This window comes from Agelaius phoeniceus (genome assembly GCF_051311805.1).
Source record: "Agelaius phoeniceus isolate bAgePho1 chromosome W unlocalized genomic scaffold, bAgePho1.hap1 SUPER_W_unloc_2, whole genome shotgun sequence".
NCBI classification, from domain to species: Eukaryota; Metazoa; Chordata; class Aves; order Passeriformes; family Icteridae; genus Agelaius; species Agelaius phoeniceus.
In genome coordinates, this window is record NW_027509867.1 from 4,475,410 (window position 1) to 4,498,632 (window position 23,223).

Sequence of the window (23,223 nt, forward strand, 5' to 3'; positions counted from 1 at the left end):
GGGAGGCCAAATTCTAATTTTGGCCATGGATCCTGGACATGAAGGTTGGTTCTTTTCCATAGGAAGGAAGGAACAGAGCCCCAGTGTTTGCCAGGCAGAAGAGAGGTGACCACCAGAGGACAAGGCCAGCCAGAAGTGGCAGGTTTTTTTCTGAGAGAAACCCTTGCATATAGGAAAATTTTTTTGAGAGAATACCAATTTTGGCAATGGACATTTAAAAAGAGGGATGGTTCTTTTCTATAGCAAGGAAAGCACGGAGCCCCAGTGTTCCAGGAGCTGATGAGAGGCATTCCTTGACATCACAACATCAGCCAGAGTTTTCAGGTGGCCCCTAGGAGGCCAAGCCAGCCAGGCCTGTTCCATGTTCCCTCGGTTCCATGGGGCCCCACATTGTCCCAATGGTCCTTTGCTTCCCTGAGGCCCTGAGGTGTCATTATGCCCCCTTGGTGACACCAGGCCCTGAAGGGTCCCAATGGTCTCCATGGTTCCATCAGGCCCCACAGAGCCATAATGGTCTCTGGGTTCCATGAAGCCCCACTGTGTCACCATGGCTCCTTGGTTCCATGGGCTCCAGTGGTGCCACAATGATCCCCTTGGTTCCATGAGGTTCCCACAGTGTCCCAGTGATCTCCATGGAAAGGGAAGGACCCAGCCCCAGTGTTGCAGGGACAGCCACCAGAGGCCAAGGCCAGCCAGGCTTGATGGTACTGGCAGATTGTGCCTGGGAGTAACCCTTGGATATACAGAATTTTGGAGGTGGAATCCCAATTTCAGACATGGACACCTGGAGGATAAGGATGGTTGTTTTCCATTGGAAAGAAACCATGGAACACTGATACAACAGTGACATTTGGGGATTTATGGGGAGCATTGGGGATTGTTTCTGCACCTCGTGACCCAACAGGAGCTTTTCTAATAAATGTTGCCTGAAGCTCCCACTGTGCCCATGACAGGAACCCATGTGAGTGTCTGGGACATCCCAGCTCTTTGGCAGCCTGGGGACTCCTGGGATGTCACCATGGAATGGCTGTGACTGCCTCTGACCACAGGGCTCTTTACCATCCCCAGAAAGCCCTGGGAGGTCTCCATGAAGCCCCTGTCTCTGTGTGTGACATTCCAGCTCTGGAACAGCCTGGAGACTCTTGGAAAGTCCCCACGGAACCCCTCTGAGGGCCTGTGACAAATCTGATCCTTAGCAGGCAACCATCACCAGCCCCCTGCTGCTATGCTCAGTCCCTTGGCAGCTCCATGGAGACCCCATGCCAGGGGTGGTTGCCATGGCCACCAGGGCTGGCACCAGCTGGGATGCTCGGTTTCCACGGGCCGGGCTTCAGGAATGGGATTCCCCAATTTCCTGCTCCCACTAAAACCGCGCTGCCCTCGCTGCCCTCCCGCCTCCCATGAAAAGCACAAAAGGCAAAGATCCCAGGCTGGGATAAGAACAATTTATTGGGAACAGCAACAAGATAAGGAGCAAAAGGAACAGAATCAATATTGATAACAGAAGGGATAAGTAAAACTATTTACAGAAAAAACTACAACAGCAACAACTAGTTCTTCCTGGCAATGTATTTCCTCCTGTCTGGAAAGGAGACCCTTTTCCTCAGGGAGAGAGAGAGAGAGAGTCCCTTTCCTGCCCCTGGCAATGACCTCAGGTGGGAGTGAATGTAATGACAGGGCCATGGCCAGACCCTCATGTTCTCCAATCCCACATCATGTCATTGGCAGGGGCAGGAAAAGGGACAGGTGTCTTCCCAGCATGGATCACAGGGAACATGGATCACCAGGACTCTGACCAACGTGGGGTCTCCAATGGGGGATAAAGCTGGAGCAGTGCATTAAACTCTTCCTGCAGTTGGGGCATGTGCAGGGCTTCTTTTACTGGTGCCTCCGTTGGTGTCTGCTCAAGTGAGAGCTGCTGGTGAAGCTCTTCCCACACTGGGGACACTCGTAGGGCCTCTCCCCAGTGTGGATGCGCTGGTGGGTGACGAGGGTGGAGTTGTGCTTGAAGCCCTTCCCGCAGTCGGGGCAGAGGAAGGGCCTCTCATCCGTGTGAATCCGCTGGTGCTGGAGGAGCTGAGAGCTGGTGTGAAACCTCTTCCCACACTCGGGGCACTCGTAGGGCTGCTCCCCAGTGTGGATCATTTGGTGGATGATCATTTGGGTCTTCCTACTAAAGGTCATCCCACATTCCCCACAGTTGTATGGCCTTTCCCCAGTGTGGATCCTCTGGTGGCAGATCAAGAGAGACTTCTGCCTAAAGCTCTTCCCACATTCCCCACACTCATAGGGTCATTCCCTGGTGTGGGTCTTCTGGTGGGAGATCAGGTTAGAGTTCTGGCTGAAGCTCATCCCACATTCCCCACACTCATAGGGCTTCTCCCCGGTGTGGATCCGCTGGTGCCTGATGAGGTGGGAGTTGCGCTTGAAGCCCATCCCACAGTCAGGGCAGCAGAAGGGCCTCTCATCCGTGTGAATCCGCTCATGCAGGAGGAGATCGGAGTTGGTGTAAAACCTCGTCTGACACTGGGGACACTCGTAGGGCCTCTCCCTCTCCCCAGTGTGGATGCGCTGGTGGGTGATGAGGGTGGAGTTGCGCTTGAACCCCTTCCCACAGTTGGGGCAGCGGAAGGGTCTCTCCTCTGTGTGAATCTGCTGGTGCTGGAGGAGACTGGAGCTGGTCTGAAACCTCTTCTGACACTGGGGACACTCATAGGGCCTCTCCCCAGTGTGGATGCGTTGGTGGATGATGAGGGCAGAGCTGCAGCTGAAGCCCTTCCCACACTCCCCACACTCGTAGGGCCATTCCCCAGTGTGGATCATCTGGTGGCTGATCAGGGTGCTGCTCTGCCTGAAGCTCTTCCCACACTCCAAGCACTTGTGTGCCTTCTCCCCATTGTGAAGCTGCCCATGGACCACCAGCTCTGAGCTCTGGCTGAAGCTCTGTCCACCTTCCTGGCTCAGGGTGGGTCTTTCCTCCTCAGAGCACCCTGGGCTGGGTTTGGAGCCCCTCCTCCTGTGGGATCTCTGGGGATTTTCCTCCCCATTGGATTCCTGTGCCCTGGAGTCACTCAAAATGGCCTCTTCCATGAGTTTCTGCTGTGGGGATTTCTCCTCTCTGGTCTCCATGCTCAGATCCTTCCCGGGGGGAGGAAGGACAAGGGGAGGATGGGATTTGCCTCCGTGCCAGAGGGAAGGGGAAGGAGATCCCCCCAGTGCATCCCCAGCAGGACGGGGTTGGCAGCAGGGTTGTCCTGCAGCCAGGGGCTGTGCTGGGCTGGGAGATGGAGCAGGAGAGAGGGGGAAAGGGGCACTGACTTCCTCCTCACCTGCCTGCGTGTCCCGGGCCTCCTTCCTCTTCCTTGCAGCCTCCTCCTCCATCTGGGAAAGGTTTGGGGATGTGAAATCCTGTTCTGGGAGGAAAGCAAGGGATGAGCGCATTGAATTTTTACTGGTTTGAAGACAAACCTGGGAGAGAGTCTAAACCAGAATTACAATTTAATAAGAAAAGAAGATCAAGGCAATGATACAGAAACACTGCCGTAAACTGACAGAGTCAGGATATAACCTGACACCCTGTTGCTGGTCAGGGTGGTGGCAGCAGTCCCATTAAATGGTGGCTGCAATCCTGTTGGAGTGATGAACGTGATTCTGTCCAAGCAGTGATCCTGTAGAAGGGTCTGGTCTTCCTCTGAAGGTCCAGTGGTGGTTCTGGAGCTCTTGTCCTCTGGGAATCCAGTAGGCAAGCTGCTCCTGGTGTTGCAAGGCTCAGCTTATATGCAGGTAGGAATGCTTGGATCCTCCCCCTGGGCGGAGCATCCCACAATGGGAGGATGGAATTTTATCCGTCCTGCAGTGACACTCAATGGCCCATTCACAGAAGATATCTCCCCTGGAGGGCGTTATCAGGGCTGAGTCATGGAAGAGATCAAGAACACTGCCCCACCTGTTTACAGCAGTTGATGGGGATGGGCATTGAAAACATGCATTTGGTTCCATCTTACATTGCAGCCTGAAACAGTGGGGGAATCCCTGCTCAGGGGGTGAACACCACCCCCCTTACCCAAACTGGCTCAGGTGTAAAACCCCCACCCTGGGAAGGCCACACACACACAGGGGACAATGTCACACTTGCCCTGCCCCAGGGCAAATGGCATCTCTCTAATATTTTCTTAACCAGATTGCAAAATTATTTTGGCACAGTGAGTTCAGGGCACTGTTCTTTGACCCCAGTTGCCTTTGACAACAGCATGGTTCCCTCCTCTGAGGAGGTCGTGGGTCTCTCTGGAGGAACTCTTGGAAACTGTCGCAGCTTCGTCTGAGTGACCTATGGGAGAACTGATGAGGAAAATGGCTGTTGTGGGACTGGAGTGTAAAGAAAATACTTTGTTGTCCCTACTTGAAAAGTTTGTTAAAATCACTGGAGGAAATGGAGCAAATAATACCAGCAAGACTGACAAGGTTCTTTCACCACATGGTGAGGAACATAAGGCTGCTAAAAGTGCTACAAAAAGCCCAGCTCAAGTAGCTAAATTCCCAAATAATTACTGAATTCCCAGGCTTGGGTTTTTTCCAAATGTGAGAATCATTATTCTCTTCATCCCTGTCACCTTTGTGACAGCTACACAGAGCTTTCCCTTCCTTTTAATAATATCTGTATTGGGCCGAATTTGCACTTTTCTTTAATTGTAACCTGCCAGCAGCTGAGCTGGAGCTGTGCAGGAACCAAGGAAACTTGGAATTGCCACAGAATTGCTTCTATTGTCAGCTGGTGCTGCGGCGGCCGTGGGGCAGAGGGGTGGGAAAGGGGGCTCCGGGCTGGCAGTGGAGGAAATGCCGGGCCCGGGGGCTGAGCACAGGGCTGAGCACGCAGAGATGGTTTTGTTCTTGCTGAGCTCGCACTGAGCCAAGGCCTGTCCTGCCCCTCATTCGGCCACGCTGGGGAGGGGCTGAGGGTGTGGGGGAGCTTGGGAGGGGACACAGCCAGGACAGGAGATCCCAGCTGACCCCAGGGATAGCCCAGAGCATAGGACATCATGATCAGTGCATGAAGTGTGGGGAACAAGGAGGAAGGGGGCACATTTGCAGTGAGGGTTTTGTCTCCCCAGGTAACACTTAGGCAGGATTGGGCCCTGTTTCGCCAGTGGGCAGGGCCCGCACCAAAGACACAGACACCAACTTAACTTAAGGAACAGTGTAATTTAGATAATGCAAATTTGCAAAAAATTACAAAAATATTAGGTAGGCAAAGCAAATAATCATTAGTCAATAATTCCAAAAGAGAAGATGTTGAAATGAGTATCACACAACTGTCCATTTCTGGCTGCAGGCTCTGGAGATTCTATCTCTGCCTTCAATCAGGGTTGCATTCCCTAAAGAATCCTGGTACCAAATCCTGCTTTCCAAGGCTGGAACAGTGTCTCAGGTTTAGCTGGGTGTGTATTCAATTACCCTCTGTTAAAGCTGGGGCAATTATCATCTGTTAATTGAGCAGTTTACTTTATCTCTTCCACAAGGAATCCTCCCTCCAGGGAGATATCTTCTGTTAATGGGCCTTTGAGTGTCACTGATAAAAATTCCATCATCCCATTGTGAGAAGCTCTGCCCAGAGGGAGGAGCCAAGCATTCCTACCGGGATATAATCTGAGAATGTGAACAACAGAGTCAGCCTTCTCCCACAAGATTCCCAGAAGAGCAGCTTCCAGCTCCACTGGATCCCAGAAGAAGACCAGGCCAATCGACGCCACAACTGGACCTTCCGAGGAAAACTCCACCCTTCCACAGGATCCCTGCTCCAACAGAACCACACCTGTCCCTGCAGGAGCACTGCAGCCACCATTTAACAGGAGTGCTACCAACACTCTGACCCACAGGGTGTCAGGTTGTATTCTTACTCTGTAAGTAGTTTTTAGTACTACTGCATTTGTATTTTTAATTTTCCTTCTGAAGAACTGTTATTCCTATTCCCAAAGACTTTGCTTGACAGCCCCTTGTTTTGAAAATTATAATTCCAAGTGAAGGGATTAACATTTTCGATTTCAGGGGAGTCTCCTGCCTTCCTTAGCAGACACCTGTCTTTTCAAACTGACACAATACCCTGGGATACCCAGGCAGGTGAGGAGGAAGTCAGTGCCCCTTTCCCCCTCTCTCCTGCTCCATCTCCCAGCCCAGCACAGCCCTTGGCTGCAGGACAACCCTGCTGCCAACCCTGTCCTGCCGGGGATGCACTGAGGGGATCTCCTTCCCCTTCCCTCTGGCACGGAGGCAAATCCCATCCTCTCCTTGTCTTTCCTCCCCCAGAGAAGAAGCTGAGAATGGAGACCAGGGAGAACAAATCCCCAAGGCAGAACATCGTGGAAGAGGCCATTTTAAGTGGCTCCACGGTGCAGAATTCCAACGTGGAGGAAAAGCCCCAGAGATCCCACAGGAGGAGGGGCTACAAACCCAGCCCAGTGTGTTCTGAGAAGGAAAGACCCACCCTGAGACAGGAAGGTGGACAGAGCTCAGAGCTGGTGGTCCTTGGGCAGCTTCACAATGGGGAGAAGCCCCACAAGTGCTTGGAGTGTGGGAAGAGCTTCAGGCAGAGCAGCACCCAGATCAGCCACCAGATGATCCACACTGGGGAATGGCCCTATGAGTGTGGGGAGTGTGGGAAGGGATTCAGCTGCAGCTCTGCCCTCATCAACCACCAATGCATCCACACTGGGGAGAGGCCCTACGAGTGTCCCCAGTGTCAGAAGAGGTTTCAGACCAGCTCCAGTCTCCTCTGCCACCAGCAGATTCACACTGGGGAGAGGCCCTTCTGCTGCCCTGACTGTGGGAAGGGCTTCAAGCACAGCTCCACCCTCCTCACCCACTGGTGCAGCCACACTGGGGAGAGCCCCTACGAGTGTCCCCAGTGTGGGAAGAGCTTCACCAGCAGCTCTCCCTTGACCAGACACCAACGGAGCCGCCAGTAAGGAAAGCCCTGCAAATGCCCCAGCTGCAGGAACAGCTTCATGCACCGCTCCAGCTTCATCCCCCTTTAGAGGACCCGCATTGGGAAGAGTCCTGGGGATCCGTGTTGCCCATGATCCATGCTGGGAAGACACCTCTCCCTTTTCCTGCCCATGACATGATGTGGGATTGAAGAACATGATGGTCTGGCCATGGCCCTTTCATTACATTCACTCCCACCTCAGGCTATTGCCAGGGGCAGGAAAGGGACCTTCTCTCTCTCTCCCAGAGGAGAAGGGTGTCCTTTCCAGACAGGGGAAATTGTGGCTGGAAAGAGACAGTCAGTTGTGTTGTAGTTTTCCCTGTCAAAGTTTTATTTATGCCTTCTGTTATCAATATTGTTTCTGTTCAAATTTTTCCTTATCTCGTTGCTGTTCCCAATAAATTGTTCTTATCCCAGCCCGGGATCTTTGCCTTTTGTGCTTTCCATGGGAGGCGGGAGGGCAGCGAGGGCAGCGCGGTTTTAGCGGGAGCAGGAAATTGGGGAATCCCATTGCTGAAGCCCAGCCCATGGAAACCGAGCATCCCAGCTGGTGCCAGCCCTGGTGTTCATGGCAACCACCCCTGGCATGGGGTCTCCATGGAGCTGCCAAGGGACTGAACACAGCAACAGGGGGCTGGTAATGGTTTCCATGGAAACTGACTATAGAACAGGGGGCTGGTGATGGTTGCCTGCTAAGGATCAGATTTATCACAGGCCCTCGGAGGGGTTCCATGGGGACTTTCCAAGAGTCTCCAGGCTGTTCCAGAGCTGGAATGTCACAGGCGGGGACAGGGGCTCCATGGAGACCTGTCAGGGCTTTCTGGGGATGGTAAAGAGCCCTGTGGTCAGAGGCAGTCACAGCCATTCCATGGTGACATCCCAGGGCACCTTGGGCTGCAAGGGCACCCATCTGTCACAGGCACTCACGGGGGCTCCACGGTGACATCCCAGGAGTCCCCAGGCTGCCAAAGAGCCGGGATGGCCCAGACACTCACAAGGGTTCCTGTCATGGGCACAGTGGGAGCTTCAGGCAGCGTTTATTAGAGAAGCTCCTGTTGGGTCACGAGGTGCAGAAAGGATTCCCAATAGTCCCCACAGATCCCCAAGTGTCACCGTTGAGTCAGAGATGACACAGACTCAGATCAGAAGGCTAAGGGCTAAAAGCCACCCATTTTTTCAATCCTCTTCCTTTTGACCTTGGTTTTCTACAGGTGGATCTCATTGGTCATTTAATCAACACATTTCACATGATTGGCTGATAAAGACAACCCCCTTCAGTAAACAACTTTATGGAAAAAACAACCTATTACAGACACCACTTGTCGATAATTTACAATTCTTTCTCTCCAGCTTCCTAATGGTTCCCAATCTAATTAATGGGAAAACTCTCTTGCTTTCTGTGTCTCTGACCAGACTCTCATATCCACAGAAAAATACCCCCAAGGACCTCCAGGCTTTGTAATCTCCTTCTGTGAGAGGAGCCTTGGAGCAGCTGGCTCCAATCCCAGCCTCAGACTTTTACAGAGTTCATGGGTAAAGAATTATCAAGGTGAAATTTAACCTTTAGCATTTGTCCCACAGGATTAAGGATGACAAAGCATATATATTTATAAAAAAATTATATTATCCATTATGGTAACGATTAGAAAAAATTATCTTAATCAGAATTGTTTACTCCAAGCTATAAGAGCTGTACCATATTATATTATATTATACTAATTTATAGAAAGCACTCAGAAGGGATTTCAAAGCAATTTTATTAAAGGAAAAGAAGCTGTTTTTAAGGAGAGATTGATGTCACTCCCACAGACCAATGACCATGGGCAAATCCCTTTGGCTCCGTCTGGAGCAGTGACCTTGAGGGGTGTCCCTACTGCAGGGAGGAATCTCCACACCCCCCAGGAAGGGAAATGTCAGGGGATGCTGCCTTTAAAATTTGGGATGGGGCTTTTCTAGTCTGAGGTTCTGCTCTGTCAGTCAGGTGTGCCCAGGCTGGGCCGGCTCAGCAGCTCTGCAGAAGCTCTCAGTGGTGTCACTTGGTTGTTCCTTTCTCCAGGGATTTTCCAGCACTGTCACAGCTTCAGCTCCCTCTGAGGATGTTCAACTTTGGGATGGAGGAGTCAGGCTGGTTTCTGCATTATTCACCCCAAAAGCAGCGTGACCCCCCCTCCTTCATTTCCCATTGCGGCCTTTGCAAACATGGTGTTGCTGGAGTTGTTGGAGGCCATTGCAGGCAGAGCCTCCTGCTCCAGCAGGAACTGCCTTTCCTGTGCCATCAGCAGGGCAGGTCCCGCTGCAGGAAAAGCCCCAGGCCAGCCCCAGCACAGGGAAGGCCTCGGGCACAAGGGCAGAGTGCCGTGCTGGGAGCTGTGCCAGGGAGAGCCTGAGGCACCAAAGGCACCTTGGCAGCAGCAGCTGCTTGCAGCCCATGGCCAGAAGCCTCCCTTGGCAGCCCGGCCTGGTGGCCACCACTGCAGAGCTGCTGCCTCAGGGCTCATTCCTGCCTGGGCTCTGAAAAGCCACTTCTGCTCCAGGAGCCTGACTGGGAAGCCATTGGCCCCAGCACCTTGGGGACAAGATATCAATGACAAAACTCTTCATGCCAGCAGAGCCAAGGCAGGGGCAGAGGAAAGGGCAGAGCCAGGCCCAGGGGACAGGGCTGCCATGGTGATGGCTGTGAGGTCACTGCCCCTGCAGCAGCCTGGCTGCCCTCAGCAGACATTCTGGCCAGAAGCGTTGTGAGGGCACCCAGCACATCAGAGAACCCACACTACAGGAATTCTGTCACTGGGGAGGGCAGGGGGTTTCACTGTGTCAGGTTGCACAAAGTTCCTGCTCTTGGACAATTCCTGGGATGGGGAATCCACTTCTGTGGAAAAACTTTGTTTTTGCATGAAACTGCATGAAAGTTGCAGTTTCATGTCACTTCCATAATTGTGAAATATTTCCTCTTCTAACAAATGTAAATCTGCCCTAATTCAGTTTAGAGATATTGACCCTTGTTCTGTCATGGCAAGATTTCGGAGAAAATAACTTTGATCACTATTTTTCCATTTTCACAGACCTTGGAGAGGACCCAAAAATCTCCCAAGATGGGGTTTGGAGGCCTCATCACAAAACCAGCAGGTAGAGGCTGAGGGCTCTGGGCACCGTGGTGTGGAGACTGAGGACAGAACAGGAATAGCCTGGGAGGGATTGGAGGGTGGTTTCAGAGGGGCTGGAGCTTTTCTTCCTAGTGGGAATGAGCCTGAAGAAGACGTAATAGCACCAAGGGCAGCTGGGGAGGCCCAGAGTGGACACCAGGAGAAAGGAATTTCCCTGCCAGGGCAGGGCTGTGGTGCAGCACGTCCCCCAGCAGGAGCCTGGAGCAGCCCCAGGCTTTGTGTGGGCAGGCAGGAGGCAGAGCTGTCAGCAAAGGAAGGGGCCAGCCAGGTGGGGCAGTCGGGGGATGCCCACAGCCTGCAGGGACAGAGCCGCAGGGCAGGGACACCGTAGGACAGCCTGGGCTGCACAGGGAACAGGGATGGGCAGCAGCTGCAAGACAGCCCTGACAGAGCAAGCTTGGGCAGCACTTTGGCCATGGCAGACACAAAGAGCACCAAAGCCCCAGAGGGTCATTAAAGTCCTTGTGCTGTGTCTGTGCTGCTGAGCTGGGCCGGGCTCCTGGCCCAGAGGCAGCTCCTGGCAAGGGCAACAGAGCTGCAGAGAGACAGCTCTGGCCAGGAGCAGCTCCTGTGCACAGCCCACCAGGGCTGGGGCACTGCCAGGGCCCCTCAGGGACACCAGCAGGGCACAGACAGAGTTCACAGGGTGAACTGGCACTGGCTGAGGGGCTGTGGTATGTCCCAGAGGGGGCTGTGTCACAGCAGCACCTCATTGGCCGTGTCATGGAGGCACAGAGCAGCTGTGATGTCAGCAAGGGGCTGTGTGACAGCACAGAGTTCTTTGTGTGAGGTCACTGAACAGCTACAGCACCATGGAGGGAACTGTGTGACATCACAGGGCAGGCTGTGACATCATGGCATGGCTGTATGATATCATAGAGGGGGCTGTGAGGTCAAAGTGTATGCTGTGACATTACAGAGTGGCAGTATGACATCACAGAAAGGGTTTTGTGACATCACTGAGGGGATTGTTACATCACCCAGCTGTCTGTGACATCATAGTGTAAGCCCATATAGCAGATTTGCTATCATAGAGGGTGGCTCTGTGACATGAGGGAGCAGGTTGTGACATCACCAGGTGGCTGTGTAACAGCATAGGGCAGGCTGTGACATCACAGAACAGAGAGTGACATCACAGGGTATCCTTCTGACATCACAGTGACATCACATCACTGTGACATCACAGTGCAGCTGCATGACATTTCAGGGTGACATCCCTGAGTCAGCTCTGAGACATCCCAGGGGTGCTGTATGAGATCCCAGAGTGGGCTGTGACATCACATTCACAGGCAGGGGAAAAATGGAAGGAACCCTTTTGGTATCAGGCCCAAGGCTTTGTGTGGGCAGGCAGAGGCAGGCAGGAGGCAGAGCTGTCAGCAAAGGAAGGGCCCAGCCAGGTGGGGCAGCCGGGGGATGCCCACAGCCTGCAGGGACAGAGGCGCAGGGCAGGGACACCGTAGGACAGCCTGGGCTTCACAGGGCACAGGGATGGGCAGCAGCTTCAAGACAGCCCTGCCAGAGCCAACTTGGGCAGCACTTTGGCCATGGCTGCTGGCCCTGGGCCTGAGGCCACGAGGGGACAAGTGACCCTTGCAGGCCTGGGGCCTCATTGCCTCCTTGTCTCTGCTCAGCAGCCTGGCAGGGGCAGCCCCATGCTCCTGCCATTGGCATTGCCCATCCCCACATCCCAGTGCCCATCCCGGGAAGAGCCCTGAGCAAGGAGGGAGGGACAGGATCTGCCTGGCCAGGGGCTGGGGCTCAGGCCTTGGCCCTTTGCATTCCTGGAACACATCCAGGTTTGCTCAGCACCAGAGACACCTTTGCCTTGTTTGTCCCCATCTGTCATCACTGCCACCAGTGTTCTGCTGTGACTAGAACCTGGGGACACTTTCTCAGTCCTGTCCTTCAGAAGGATCTATTTTATGTATAAGAAACTTCAGTGTTTCAATCTCACTTTCAGTTCTTGAGAAGTTCTTTGAGCACACTCTGAGGGACTGAGTCTGATGCACAAAGAGCACCAAAGCACTAGAGGGTCATTAAAGCCCTTGTGTCTGTGTTGCTGAGCTGGGCCAGGGCTCCTTCACCCTGCTACCAACGAGGCCTTCAGAGCGCTGAAAAAATTCCCAGCAAGGGATCAGCAAAAACAAGATTTAATATTAAGGGACAGCAGCACAAAGTTCCTTGGCAAGAGTCACTGTGCTCCTGACTGGACACTTCAGGCAAACCAAGGAAACAAAGCAACAACAAAACCAAACAGAATCCAGGCAATCAAACCAGAAATGAACAGAGAACTGTCCCTGTGCATTTGTGTGACACAAGGACAGTGAGGGCAAGGATAAAAGGAATATGGCCCAAAAGCTTACCAGAGCTCAAACTTAACTGGACTTAACTTCCACCTTAACTGATACCTTAAATGTCACAATTAACCAAAACCAGAGGCTAACAGTATTTAACCTAAATTATAACCTATGACTTTGCAATTTAACAGAGGATTAGCATTTAACAGAATTTAAATCAGCTTATAACTTATATTAAACATAACAACTTAGCAAAAGAGCAACTCTTACCAGCATTTAACATCACTTAGACCTTGTGATTTAACCTTACCTACAGGCTTGTCTGATTTAGCTATCCAAGGCACTCAAACCCCTCAGAGAGCAGCATTTCTGCCACATTTCCCCAGCACAGGCACTCCTGTGTGCACACAGACACAAAGAGTCAGTGCAAGGCACCTGGGAGAAATTCCCCTGAGGGCAGGAAATGCTCCCTGTGGATCCTTTGGCATCTCCCCAGCGGGTGAAGGGTTGAGCCTGGAGGAGTGGGGGGATCGGCCCAGGCTCCGTCATTGTTGGGGATCCCCGAGTGCAGCAAACGGGAGAGTTCCCGGCTGGGAGAGGCCCCACTCAGAGGGAGTCGCTGGCCCAGGAGAGCTCCAAGGGCTCCTTTTGGAGCGCTGTTTGCAGGGCCCCAAGAGAGGGGCTTCAGTGCCAGCAATGGTTCATCCTGGCCACACTTGGCACCAACAGCTTTCTTTGGCAGGGTGAGAACAGGGATGTTGTGCCACTGGGGAACAAAAGCAGTTCCCAGGGCTGCTCCTCCAGAAAGCAGGAGCTGGTTGGGCAGCAGCAGTGCCTGGGGCAGACAGTGTTTGTGATGAGCTGCAGAGGAGCTGAGCCCAGGGGCTGTTGGCCAAGGCCGAGGCCCAAGGAGCATTTCTCAGCTGGCAGGGCAGCCTGAGAAGGGGAGGGGGGAATGCAGCAGCACAGGGCCCATGGAACCAAGGGAGCATTGTGACACTGTGGGGCCCTGTGAGACCAAGGGACCATTGTGACACTGTGGGGCCTCATGGAATCATGGAGTCCACTGTGACATTGCTGGGCCTCATGGAACCATGGGGACCATACTGACGCTGTGTGGCTCCATGAATTGTAGGGATCATTGTGACACTGAGAGGCCCCATCAAACCAAGGGTCCATTGTGACACCACAGGGCCTCATGGAACTGTGGAGACCATTATGAGACTTTGGGGTGTCATGGAACCAAGGGGCCGTTGTGAAACTGCGAGACCCCATGGAGCCAAAAGTTCATGGTGACATTGCAAGGCCTCATGGAATAATGGAGACATCATTTAGACACTTGACAGACTCATGGAACCAAGGGGCCATTGTGACACTGGAGGGCAGCATGGAACCAAAGGCCAGGGTTATATTGCGGGGCCTTGTGTCATCAGTGGTCCATTGTGACACTGTGGAGCCAAAGGAGACCATTGTGACACTGCAGAGCTGCATAGAACCAAGGGGCCATGGTGACACAGGAGAGCCCCATAGAACCAAGGGTTCATTGTGGCACTGCAGGGCTGCATGGAACCAAAGCTCCAGGGTGACACAGAGGGGCCTCCTGTCATCAATGGTCCATTGTGACACTGTGGAGCCAAAGGACACCATTGTGACACTGCAAACGCCCAGGGTCCAAAAGTCCATTGTGACATTGCAGGGCTCATGGAACAGTGGAGTCCCATGAGACTGTGGGGCCTGGGGAACCATGGAGACCATTGTGACACTGCAAGGCCTCATTAAACCAAGGTGTCATTGTGACACTATAGGCCACCATAAAATTAAGGGAATATGGAAGAGGTCGGGCTACTTTGGCCTCCTGGGCTCCCTTACGGATCCACCTATCCATTGCATAATGAGGGTGTCTTCTCATCTGCTGCTGAAACACTGGGGCTCCATGCTTTCCTTCCTATGGAAGTGTCCTTTTTGGCCAGATGCCCATGGCCAAATTTGGGTTCCACCTCCAACATTCCCTGTTGTGACAGACTGGAGAAGATTCTTGGCTCAAAACATTTCATGTATGGGGTATGAAAGGGCACGTCCAGCCTTGCCCTGCCCTGGAACCCCAATGCCCCCAGAGCCTCTATCCCAGCCCAGCAGTGGCTGCCAGTCCTGGCACAGCACAGGCAATGCTCCACAGCCACCTCTGCAGCCCCAGCCCAGCTCCTGAGGGACCAAATGAGCCCAAGCCCCACCTGGGGGAAGGGCCCAGGGAGACCAAGGGGTATTGAAGGCTGACCACAAGGCAAGCACACATCTTGACCCTGCATCCTCTTGGAATTTCCATCTGAAATCTCCTGGAATCCAGGAGTTGGAAGCTCTGTGTGTGCTTCTCTAAATCTTATTTGTCTTTTTCTTATTCCCTCTTCTTGCAAAATTTGAGTAACTTTAAATTGAACAGGCTTAGAGTTTGTGAAGTTGAATGAGCAAAGTTAATGTTACGAGAAGTGTTTCTTGTTGATTAAATGTTGTAATAAACCTTTTGCCAAAGTTTCTCTGATTTTCTAAAGTTGCCAGTAAAGTTCCTTTTTTGTTGCTTTGAGCTCCTGACAATCCCTTGTTCTTATTTCTCCGGCACATCCAACTCAGAGGACACAAACAGTTATAATTCCTTTTAAATGTCTCCTTGAGAGAGTTGTTTGGGGGATGGGGGTCAGGGCTTGTGTGTCCTGCTTGGCCCAGCCCAGGCAGGGCTTTCCCAGCCACATTCCACACTCCATTGCCCAGCTGGAGCCACTGGTGCCTCTGAGTTGTGCTGCCCCAGCCCCAGGGACGCTCTCCTTGTCTGCCCATTCCCCCACGGTCTCTGGGCAGGGATGGCCTCACTGGGGGCTGCTGACATCCTCAGCAACTTGGAGGCTGCTGCTGAATTTCACTGCTCCAGAGGCTTGTTCAGCCTTCAGCTCTTCAGTGCAGGAATTCAGTGTCCCAGGGCTCATGAACATTCAGAACACCTTAACAAGTCAAGCCTCTGGGAATAATTTGATTTTAATTTTCAAATCATTTGTGGTTAATTAGACAGATCTCAATAGTATATCCAAAGTGAATATGTTTCTTTTAAAAAGACAGTAAGCAAGGTTTTTTAGGTCCTGTTTAGGGTTTTTTTCCTGATCATAAATTGATATAAGTAGTCTCCAATTGACACTGAATCCAAGTACCTCCTCATGCAGTTTGAATGGATATGAAAATCAAGACCCTTTTTGGCTGACAATCAATCAGACTCTGTCCCTTTCCCCACCCCACCATTTCCCCCATCCAAGCCCTGGCACTCAGAGCAGCCTTGTGCAAAGCTGAGCTCCCTCCAGCCCAGGCTGCACCTGCAGCTTTCAGCTCCTTGGCTCCAACTCCCACCTGCTTTCCTTGCAGAAGGAGCTGCCCGAGACACAGAGGGATGTTCATTTCTTGTCAGCCAACAAAGCCAAGGAAAGGCACAGCTCCATCAAATGCAAAAGTCATTCCTCTGCTGGATATTAAATCCACTTTGCACAGCAGACAGTCTCAGAGCAATGGAAAACACCTTCTGTTCCCAGCACAGATTCCAAGGTCCCCCCAAACCCTCCCTGCCCCGATTCTGCCCAGATTTGCTCTTTGCACACATGAGTCACAGGCTGAAGTCAGGAGCTCCCTCCATGCCCAGAGGGAGGAAAAGAGAGAAAGGGGATGAAGAGCTCTCCTGTGCAGAGCCAAGGTCCAAGTGCAGCCCCTGCAGTGGGAACCACAACTCATCAGGTTTGTGTCCTTTGGGCTCAGGGCCTGGTGACACTCAGAGGCATAGAAAGGTTTCTTGCCAACAAACACAAGTTGAACATTTGGACAGTTTAATAACCATCACAGCTCTTCCCTCAGCTCATTGGGATGTCCGAGCAGCATCTGACATGTCCAGATCCCCAAGGGATTTCTGTACAGGAACAGTTACAGACAAAGACATAAGAAAACACAAAACTGTGATAAATATAAACACAATTGAGATGATGTTTAATTATGTATTTATTTCAACTTCATAATATTTGGCAACTTATTGCAGCTCAAAGCATGAAACCAGTCAGTTGAGAGGCACTTGAATGATCAGAGAAGACCTAGAGGAGCAAATCTGGGAGCAGCAGGAAGTACATAGATCCACCTGCTCTAAGAGAAGAGATGTCCTTAGACATGACCATTTGAACAGGAGAGCTGGAAACACCTGATGGAAAAGAAAGATTAAATAATAGACTGAATATTGCTGAAGCAGGTAGAGGGCAAGATCAGTATTTCTTCTCCTGCCATCAGTACACTTCCAGGAAATGCCTGTTTCTGATGGGAAAACTTTGCCCTTCCTTAAAAGTACTCAGATGACACAGATAATAAAGATTTGCTTCTATATTATGAAACTAACAGGTACTAACACCTGTGCCCCTGTCCAGGCTGACATCAGTTGTGTGTCCATGAACAGGCAGCGCCACTTGTGCCCTGACGTGCCCAGCTGGGATTGGATCTCTCCCAGAGCACCTGAGGGAGAGCAGAGCACCTTGCAAGCTGCAGGTCCCTGACAGCCCCGCAGGGCTCCTGTCCCATCAACATCTGCTCTGCTCCAGTCTGAAACAGGGCCCAGCATGGTGCCGGAATCATCAGAGGGCTGAGGTGTGTGCTGGAATTCAATGCTCTCCCCATCCCGCAGCAGCCCTGCATTTCCCTGCTGCAGCCTTGGTCTCCAGCCCAGCCATGGAGGCTCTTTGGGCTCTGGAGTGTTGCTGCAGCCCCCAAGGGCAGCTGAGCTCTGCCTTTGGCACAGTCAGGCCTGGCCAGCACAGGCCATGCTCAGCAATTGCTTGTGTGTGCCTGGCCTTGCTGTCAGTGCCGGCAGCGGCTGCGTGGCCCCTTTGTGGCCCTGTGCTGGCCCAGCCATGGTGGCCCAGCCCCTGTGCAGGCCCAGCCCAGGCCAGGAGCATTGCGGCTGGGAACGGCCCCTGTGCCGTGGTGCCCACAGCAGCCTTGGGGCTCTGTGCCCCATGGCCTCCCTGCTGGGCAGCCCCTGCCAGCTCCTGCAGAGCCCGTGGCACCTGTGGGGCTGCACAGACAGCCCTGCCCCGGGCTCTGCCGGCCTCTGGGCCAGCAGAGAGGCAGCCAGGGCTGGCCATGGCCGGGAACAGGCCCTGAGCCCCGCAGGAGGATGGAGCTGGGCCACAGCCAAACTCAGCCCAGGCCAAAGCTGGGCTCAGCAGCCAGGGCTGCCAACGCATGGGCACAGAGGCTGGCGCTGACAAATCTCCTGGGCCCCCTCCCAGCTCTGTCCATGCCACCAAGGGCACAGAGCAGCCTCCTCTCTGGGCCACTTGCCTGTTTGCAATGCCTTGCGCAGGCGCTGGCCCTGCCCCACAAGGCCTGGCCTGAGTCCTGCCCCTGCACGCTCAGCCAGGCTGAGATGGACACTGATGGTTTCTGGGCCAGGCTCTCGGAGCCCAGCCCAGCTCCCTGCAAGCTCTGCCAGCTGCCCTGAGCTCTGGGCAGCACCAAGGGCCTCTCTGAGCCCAGCCCAGCCCAGCCGGCTCTGGCCCCACAGCTCTGCTCAGGCCAGGCTGCTCTGGGCACTGGCCCCACGGCCTCAGCCCCTGCCAAGGGCACAGCAGCAGCTGCAGCTGCCACAGGACTCAGCCCCAGCCATGGGGGAAGGTGCTTGGCCAAGGCCAAAGGAGGCTCCCTGGCTGCCCTGCTCCCCTCGGCCTGAGGTGCTGAGAGCTCTGCAGCCCCTGCTGCCATCCCATCTGCCCAGGGCATCACCAGAGCCCCGGCCTTGGGGCCCTCAAGAGCTGCTCCTGCTCCAGGCCCAGGGCCCATGCCAGAGCTGGGGCAGCCACAAAGCTGTGCCCACTTCTGTTCATTGCTGCTCTGATGGGGAGGGATCCTCAGCCACTTGGAGGTTGCTGATGAGTTTTACTACACCAGATGCCTCTTCTTTCTTGAATTCTTCAGTTCAGGAATTCAGTGAGGAAAGCTTATAAACATTTGTGCAAAAACTCCAGAAAATCAAAAGTCACAGGGAATATTCTATGTATTTATTTATTCTGTGAATAATTAGACAGATTTCAGAGGTGTATTCTAAGTGAATACACTGTATTGAAAACAATGCAGAAAGAAGTGTTTTGTCATGTTAAGTTTTCTTTTCCTGTTTATGGTTTGGTATAATCAATGTCCAATTGATATTGACCCCCAGCACCTTCTAATCCAGTCTGAACAGATAGGATAATCAAGACCCCTCCTGGCTGATAATCAATAACACTTTGTCCCCACTCCCTCCCCACCATTTCCCTCATCCAACCCCTGGAATTCCAATGAATCAGGAATGGTGTGGCCAGCAGGGGCAGGGCAGTGATTCTTCCCCTGTGCTTGTCATTGGTTCTGCAGCACCTCAAGTGCTGTGTCCAGTTCAGGGCCCCCCAATTTAGGAAGGACACGGAGGGGCTGGAGCGTGTCCAGGAGAAGGGAAACAAGGCTGGGGAGGGCTCTGAAGCGCAAGTCCTGTGAGGAGCAGCTGAGGGAGCTGGGGTTGTTTATCCTGGAGAAGTGGAGGCTCAGGGGAGACCTCATCACTCTCTACAACTCCCTGACAGGAGGGTGCAGCCAGGTGGGGGTTGGGCTCTTTTCCCAGGGAACAGTGACAGGACAAGACAACACAGCCTTCAGCTGCACCAGGGGACATTTAGGTTGGACATTGGAAATATTCTTCAAACAGAGGGTGATCGGGCAATGACATGGGCTGTCCAGGGAGGTGGGTGTGTCGCCGTCCCTGGAAGTGTTTAAAGAAAGACTGGATGTGGCACTGAGTGCCATGGTCTAGGTGACAAGGTGGTATTGGGTGCCAGGTTGGACTTGATGCTCTCCAAGGTCTTTTCCAGCCTGGCTGATTCTCTGATGATTGTGACCCTGCAGGGCCCTGGGGAAGCAAGGGGCCATTATGACACTGCAGGGCCTGGTGGCACTAAGAGGACCATGGTGACACTGTGTGCGACACGGCAGCACAGAGCCAAGGGGCCATGGTGACACTGTGGGGCTGAATGGAAGCAAGGAGTCCATGGTGACAGTCTGGGTCCTGCTGGAACCACAGAGGCCACTGTGACCCTGCAGGGCCTTGTGGAACCATGCAGAGCATTGTGACAGAGCAGGACCTGGTGTCACGATGGGGCCACTGTGACACTGCAGGGCCCCATGGAACCAAGGGGCCAGGGCTGCTCCTCAGGGACCCATGGAATGAATGAAACATGTTTGAAACCGTGGTGGCCCTTGGGACCAAGAGGCCATTGTGACCCTGTGGAACCAAGGAGAGCATTGCTGCACTGCCAGACCTCATGGAACCAAGGATCCATTGTGACACTGCAGGGCCAAAGGATCCAAGGGACTTTGTGACACCAAGGGGTCCCATGGAACTAAACGGATATTGTGACACTGTGAAGCCTCATGGAATCATGGAGACCATTGTGACACTCTGGGGCCTTATGGAACCCTGGTGACACCAAGTTGTCTGGGAGTGTGGATCTGCTGGAGGGTAGGAGGGCTCTGCACAGGGCCCTGGACAGGCTGGATCCAGGGTCCAAATCCAACAAGGTGAGGTTTAACAAGTCCCAGTGCCGGGTCCTGCACTTTGGCCACAACAACCCCTGAAGCGCTACAGGCTGGGGACAGAGTGGCTGGAGAGCAGCCAGGCAGAAAGGGACCTGCAGGCACTGATGGACAGCAGGCTGGACATGAGGCAGCAGTGTGCCAAGGTGGGCAAGAAGGCCAATGGCTCCTGGCCTGGCTCAGGAATGGTGTGGCCAGCAGGAGCAGGGCAGTGATTCTTCCCCTGTGCTCAGCACTGGTTGGGCAGAAGTGCTGTGTCCAGTTCTGGGACCCCAATTTAGGAAGGACATGGAGGGGCTGGAGTGTGGGGCTGGGGAGAGGTCTGGAACACAAGTCCTGTGAGGAGGGGCTGAGGGAGCTGGGGTTGTTTATCCTGGAGAAAAGGAGGCTCAGGGCAGACAAGGCAGTGTCAGGGCACAGGTTGGACTTGATGATCTCCAAGGTCTTTTCCAACCTTGCTGATCCTGGGATTCTCTGAAACCACCACTGGAGCAGGTGCAGGATGAGCCCTGGGCCTCCTCTTCAGCAGCTCCAGCAGCCCAGGTCCCTCAGCTTCTCCTGGCAGCCCCAAAGCCCATCCTGTCAGTCCTGCAGAGCCTCTGCAGCTCCTCCTCATTGCCCAGAACAGGGAGCCCCAGAGGCAGACACAGCAGCCCAGATGTGCCCCCCTGGCCTGGGGTGCCTCTGGCAAGGGAGCAGCAGCAGGCACTGCAGGAGCCTGCAGACAATTCCTGCAGCACTTGTAGGATGATCCTGCTGCCCAAGGGACGTTGCCATGGGGCCAAGTCAGGAACTGCAATGGGGAGTGGGGCCAGAGAGGAAAGGGCAAACAGGGATGGGCTGTTTGCAGGGGAAGGAACAGGGGTGGGCAAGAGGAAGAGATTTGTACAAGGGAAGAGTAAAGAAAACAAAGGCAAAGCCAAGGAAATGCTGAGGGCAGTTTGGGGGTGGCTGCCAGGCATCCCTGGCTCTGAGCAACAGCGTCTGCAGTGGCACAGGAAACTCCCAGCTGATGGGAACAAACTTTCTGGCTGAGTGCAGAGGCCAGGACAAAGCTGAGTGGTTTCCCTGGTGTCCCCCAGCCCTGGCTGGCCCCAGGGGCTGGTGGCATTTGCGCTCCCTCAGGTTCATGTCCCCACAGCAACAGCATGGGGGTGCTGGCCCTGCTGTGTGCAATGCAAACAGGGGCTGCTGAGGCAGTGCTGCCGTGTCTGTGCCTGCAAGGATGGGGCACCTGTGTGAGCTGGGGGAGAGGCCAGGGCTGCAGAGGGGGGATGTTGTTGGCAGCTGCATGAGGACGCTCTGGGACGCTGCCCTGGGCTGTGCAGCGCACTGGGCATGGATCAGCCCCTGCTCTGCTGCTCCTTCCCGTCTGCCCCAGGGCCCTTGCAGAGCCCCAGCCATGCTGTTTGCCCCCAGCCTGCCCACGGCCAGCCTGGGGCTGCTGACGGGGGTTTCTGTGCTGAGCCTTGGCCTGGCCGTGTTCTTGAGAGAGCCTGGGCAAGGAGCCTGGAGCCCCCAGGGCCTGGCCTGAGGCGTCAGCGCTGCCCCAGCAGTGCCCATGGCCTGTCCCTGCTGCAGCCCCGGCACTGCCACCCCCAGGGCTGTGCCCGGCCCCGAGAGCACTCAGGCCCTGCAGCAACACCAGGGCCACCAGGGCAGCGGGGCAGGGCCACGGCAGCAGCACTGGCAACACCAAGTGCTGCTGCTGCTGCTGCTGCTGGGCACAGCTGCTGGGCCAGCACTGATCTGCCCCAGCTCTGCACACAGACATTGCTGCTGCAGCTCCAGAGAAGGCAACAAAAGGGCATCTCTGCAGAAAACTCTGTTGGGGGATCCTTTAGTTCCTTTAAAGCCACCAAGAGTGCAGCCCCACATTGACACAGTCTGTGGGCACAGGGAAGGTGGAGAGAAACAAAAAGAGAAATGGCACAAACAATGACATTTATTTGTAGATAACATGAAAAAAGTAAAAAAAAGAAAAAGAAATTCCAAAATGAAAACTACAAGAAGTATCAAAGATGAATTTTATGACAAGCGATTTGCAGAAATTGGCCAGCAGTTTAATGTTCCTGAAAGCATCCAGTGATCAGTCTCCACACTGCAGCCTTGAGCTCCTGGTTCCTCAGGCTGTAGATGAGGGGGTTCAGGGCTGGAGGCACCACCGAGTACAGAACTGACAGGGCCAGATCCAGGGATGGGGAGGACATGGAGGGAGGCTTCAGGTAGGAAAATGTGGCAGTGCTGATGAACAGGGAGACCACAGCCAGGTGAGGGAGGCAGGTGGAAAAGGCTTTGTGCCGTCCCTGCTCAGAGGGGATCCTCAGCACAGCCCTGAAGATCTGCACATAGGAGAAAACAATGAACACAAAACATCCAGAAGATAAACACACACTAACAGCAAGAAGCCCCAGTTCCCTGAGATAGGATTTGGCACAGGAGAGCTTGAGCATCTGGGGCACTTCACAGAAGAACTGGCCCAGGGCATTGCCATGGCACAGGGGCAGGGAAAATGGATTGGCCGTGTGCATGAAAGCAGTGAGAAAGGCAGTGGCCCAGGCAGCTGCTGCCATGTGGGCACAAGCTCTGCTGCCCAGGAGGGTCCCGTAGTGCAGGGGTTTGCAGATGGACACGTAGCGGTCGTAGCACATGATCGTCAGCAGAAAAAACTCTGATCCAAGGAAGAAGAAAATCAGAAAGACTTGGGCAGCACATCCGGTGTAGGAGATGGTGCTGGTGTCCCAGAGGGAATTGTGCATGGCTTTGGGGACAGTGGTGCAGATGGAGCCCAGGTCAGCGAGGGCCAGGTTGAGCAGGAAGAAGAACATGGGCGTGTGCAGGTGGTGGCCGCAGGCTACGGCGCTGATGATGAGGCCGTTGCCCAGGAGGGCAGCCAGGGAGATGCCCAGCAAGAGGCAGAAGTGCAGGAGCTGCAGCTGCCGCGTGTCTGCCAATGCCAGCAGCAGGAAGTGCCTGATGGAGCTGCTGTTTGACATTTGCTGGGACTGGCCTTGGGGAGCTGTTCATGGAGAAAAGTCAGTGACAGGTTAGGAGGAACCTTTTCCAGCAAAAACAAAGCCTTTTCCCATAGACCCTTCTTGTATAACCCTCTGACACCCTTTTGAATTTCCAGCAGATTTTCATTCAGCTCCAAGGT

At 53.9% G+C, this 23,223-nt stretch overlaps 2 protein-coding genes and 1 pseudogene across 2 annotated transcripts in view; 1 reads left to right on the forward strand and 2 right to left on the reverse strand.

The window, feature by feature from the left end:
- LOC143692672 (uncharacterized) overlaps positions 1–3,976 on the reverse strand; it is a 35,704-nt pseudogene extending 31,728 nt beyond the window's left edge.
- Positions 3,977–6,314: 2,338 nt separating this feature from the next.
- LOC143692673 (uncharacterized) overlaps positions 6,315–23,223 on the forward strand; it is a 180,661-nt gene continuing 163,752 nt past the window's right edge. Inside the window, 2 exon segments of the mRNA XM_077172920.1 lie at positions 6,315–6,353; positions 6,528–6,816. Of these exon segments, the coding sequence (XP_077029035.1) occupies positions 6,315–6,353; positions 6,528–6,816 (328 nt within the window).
- Positions 22,130–23,139, reverse strand: LOC143692731 (olfactory receptor 14C36-like). Its single transcript, XM_077172974.1, has one exon. It carries the CDS (start codon positions 23,060–23,062, stop codon positions 22,130–22,132), a length of 933 nt encoding a protein of 310 aa, XP_077029089.1. The 5' UTR covers positions 23,063–23,139.

Excerpts from the sequence above, each read along its gene's own strand:
- LOC143692731 (XM_077172974.1), bottom strand. The coding sequence starts at position 23,062 with ATGTCAAACAGCAGCTCCATCAGGCACTTCCTGCTGCTGGCATTGGCA.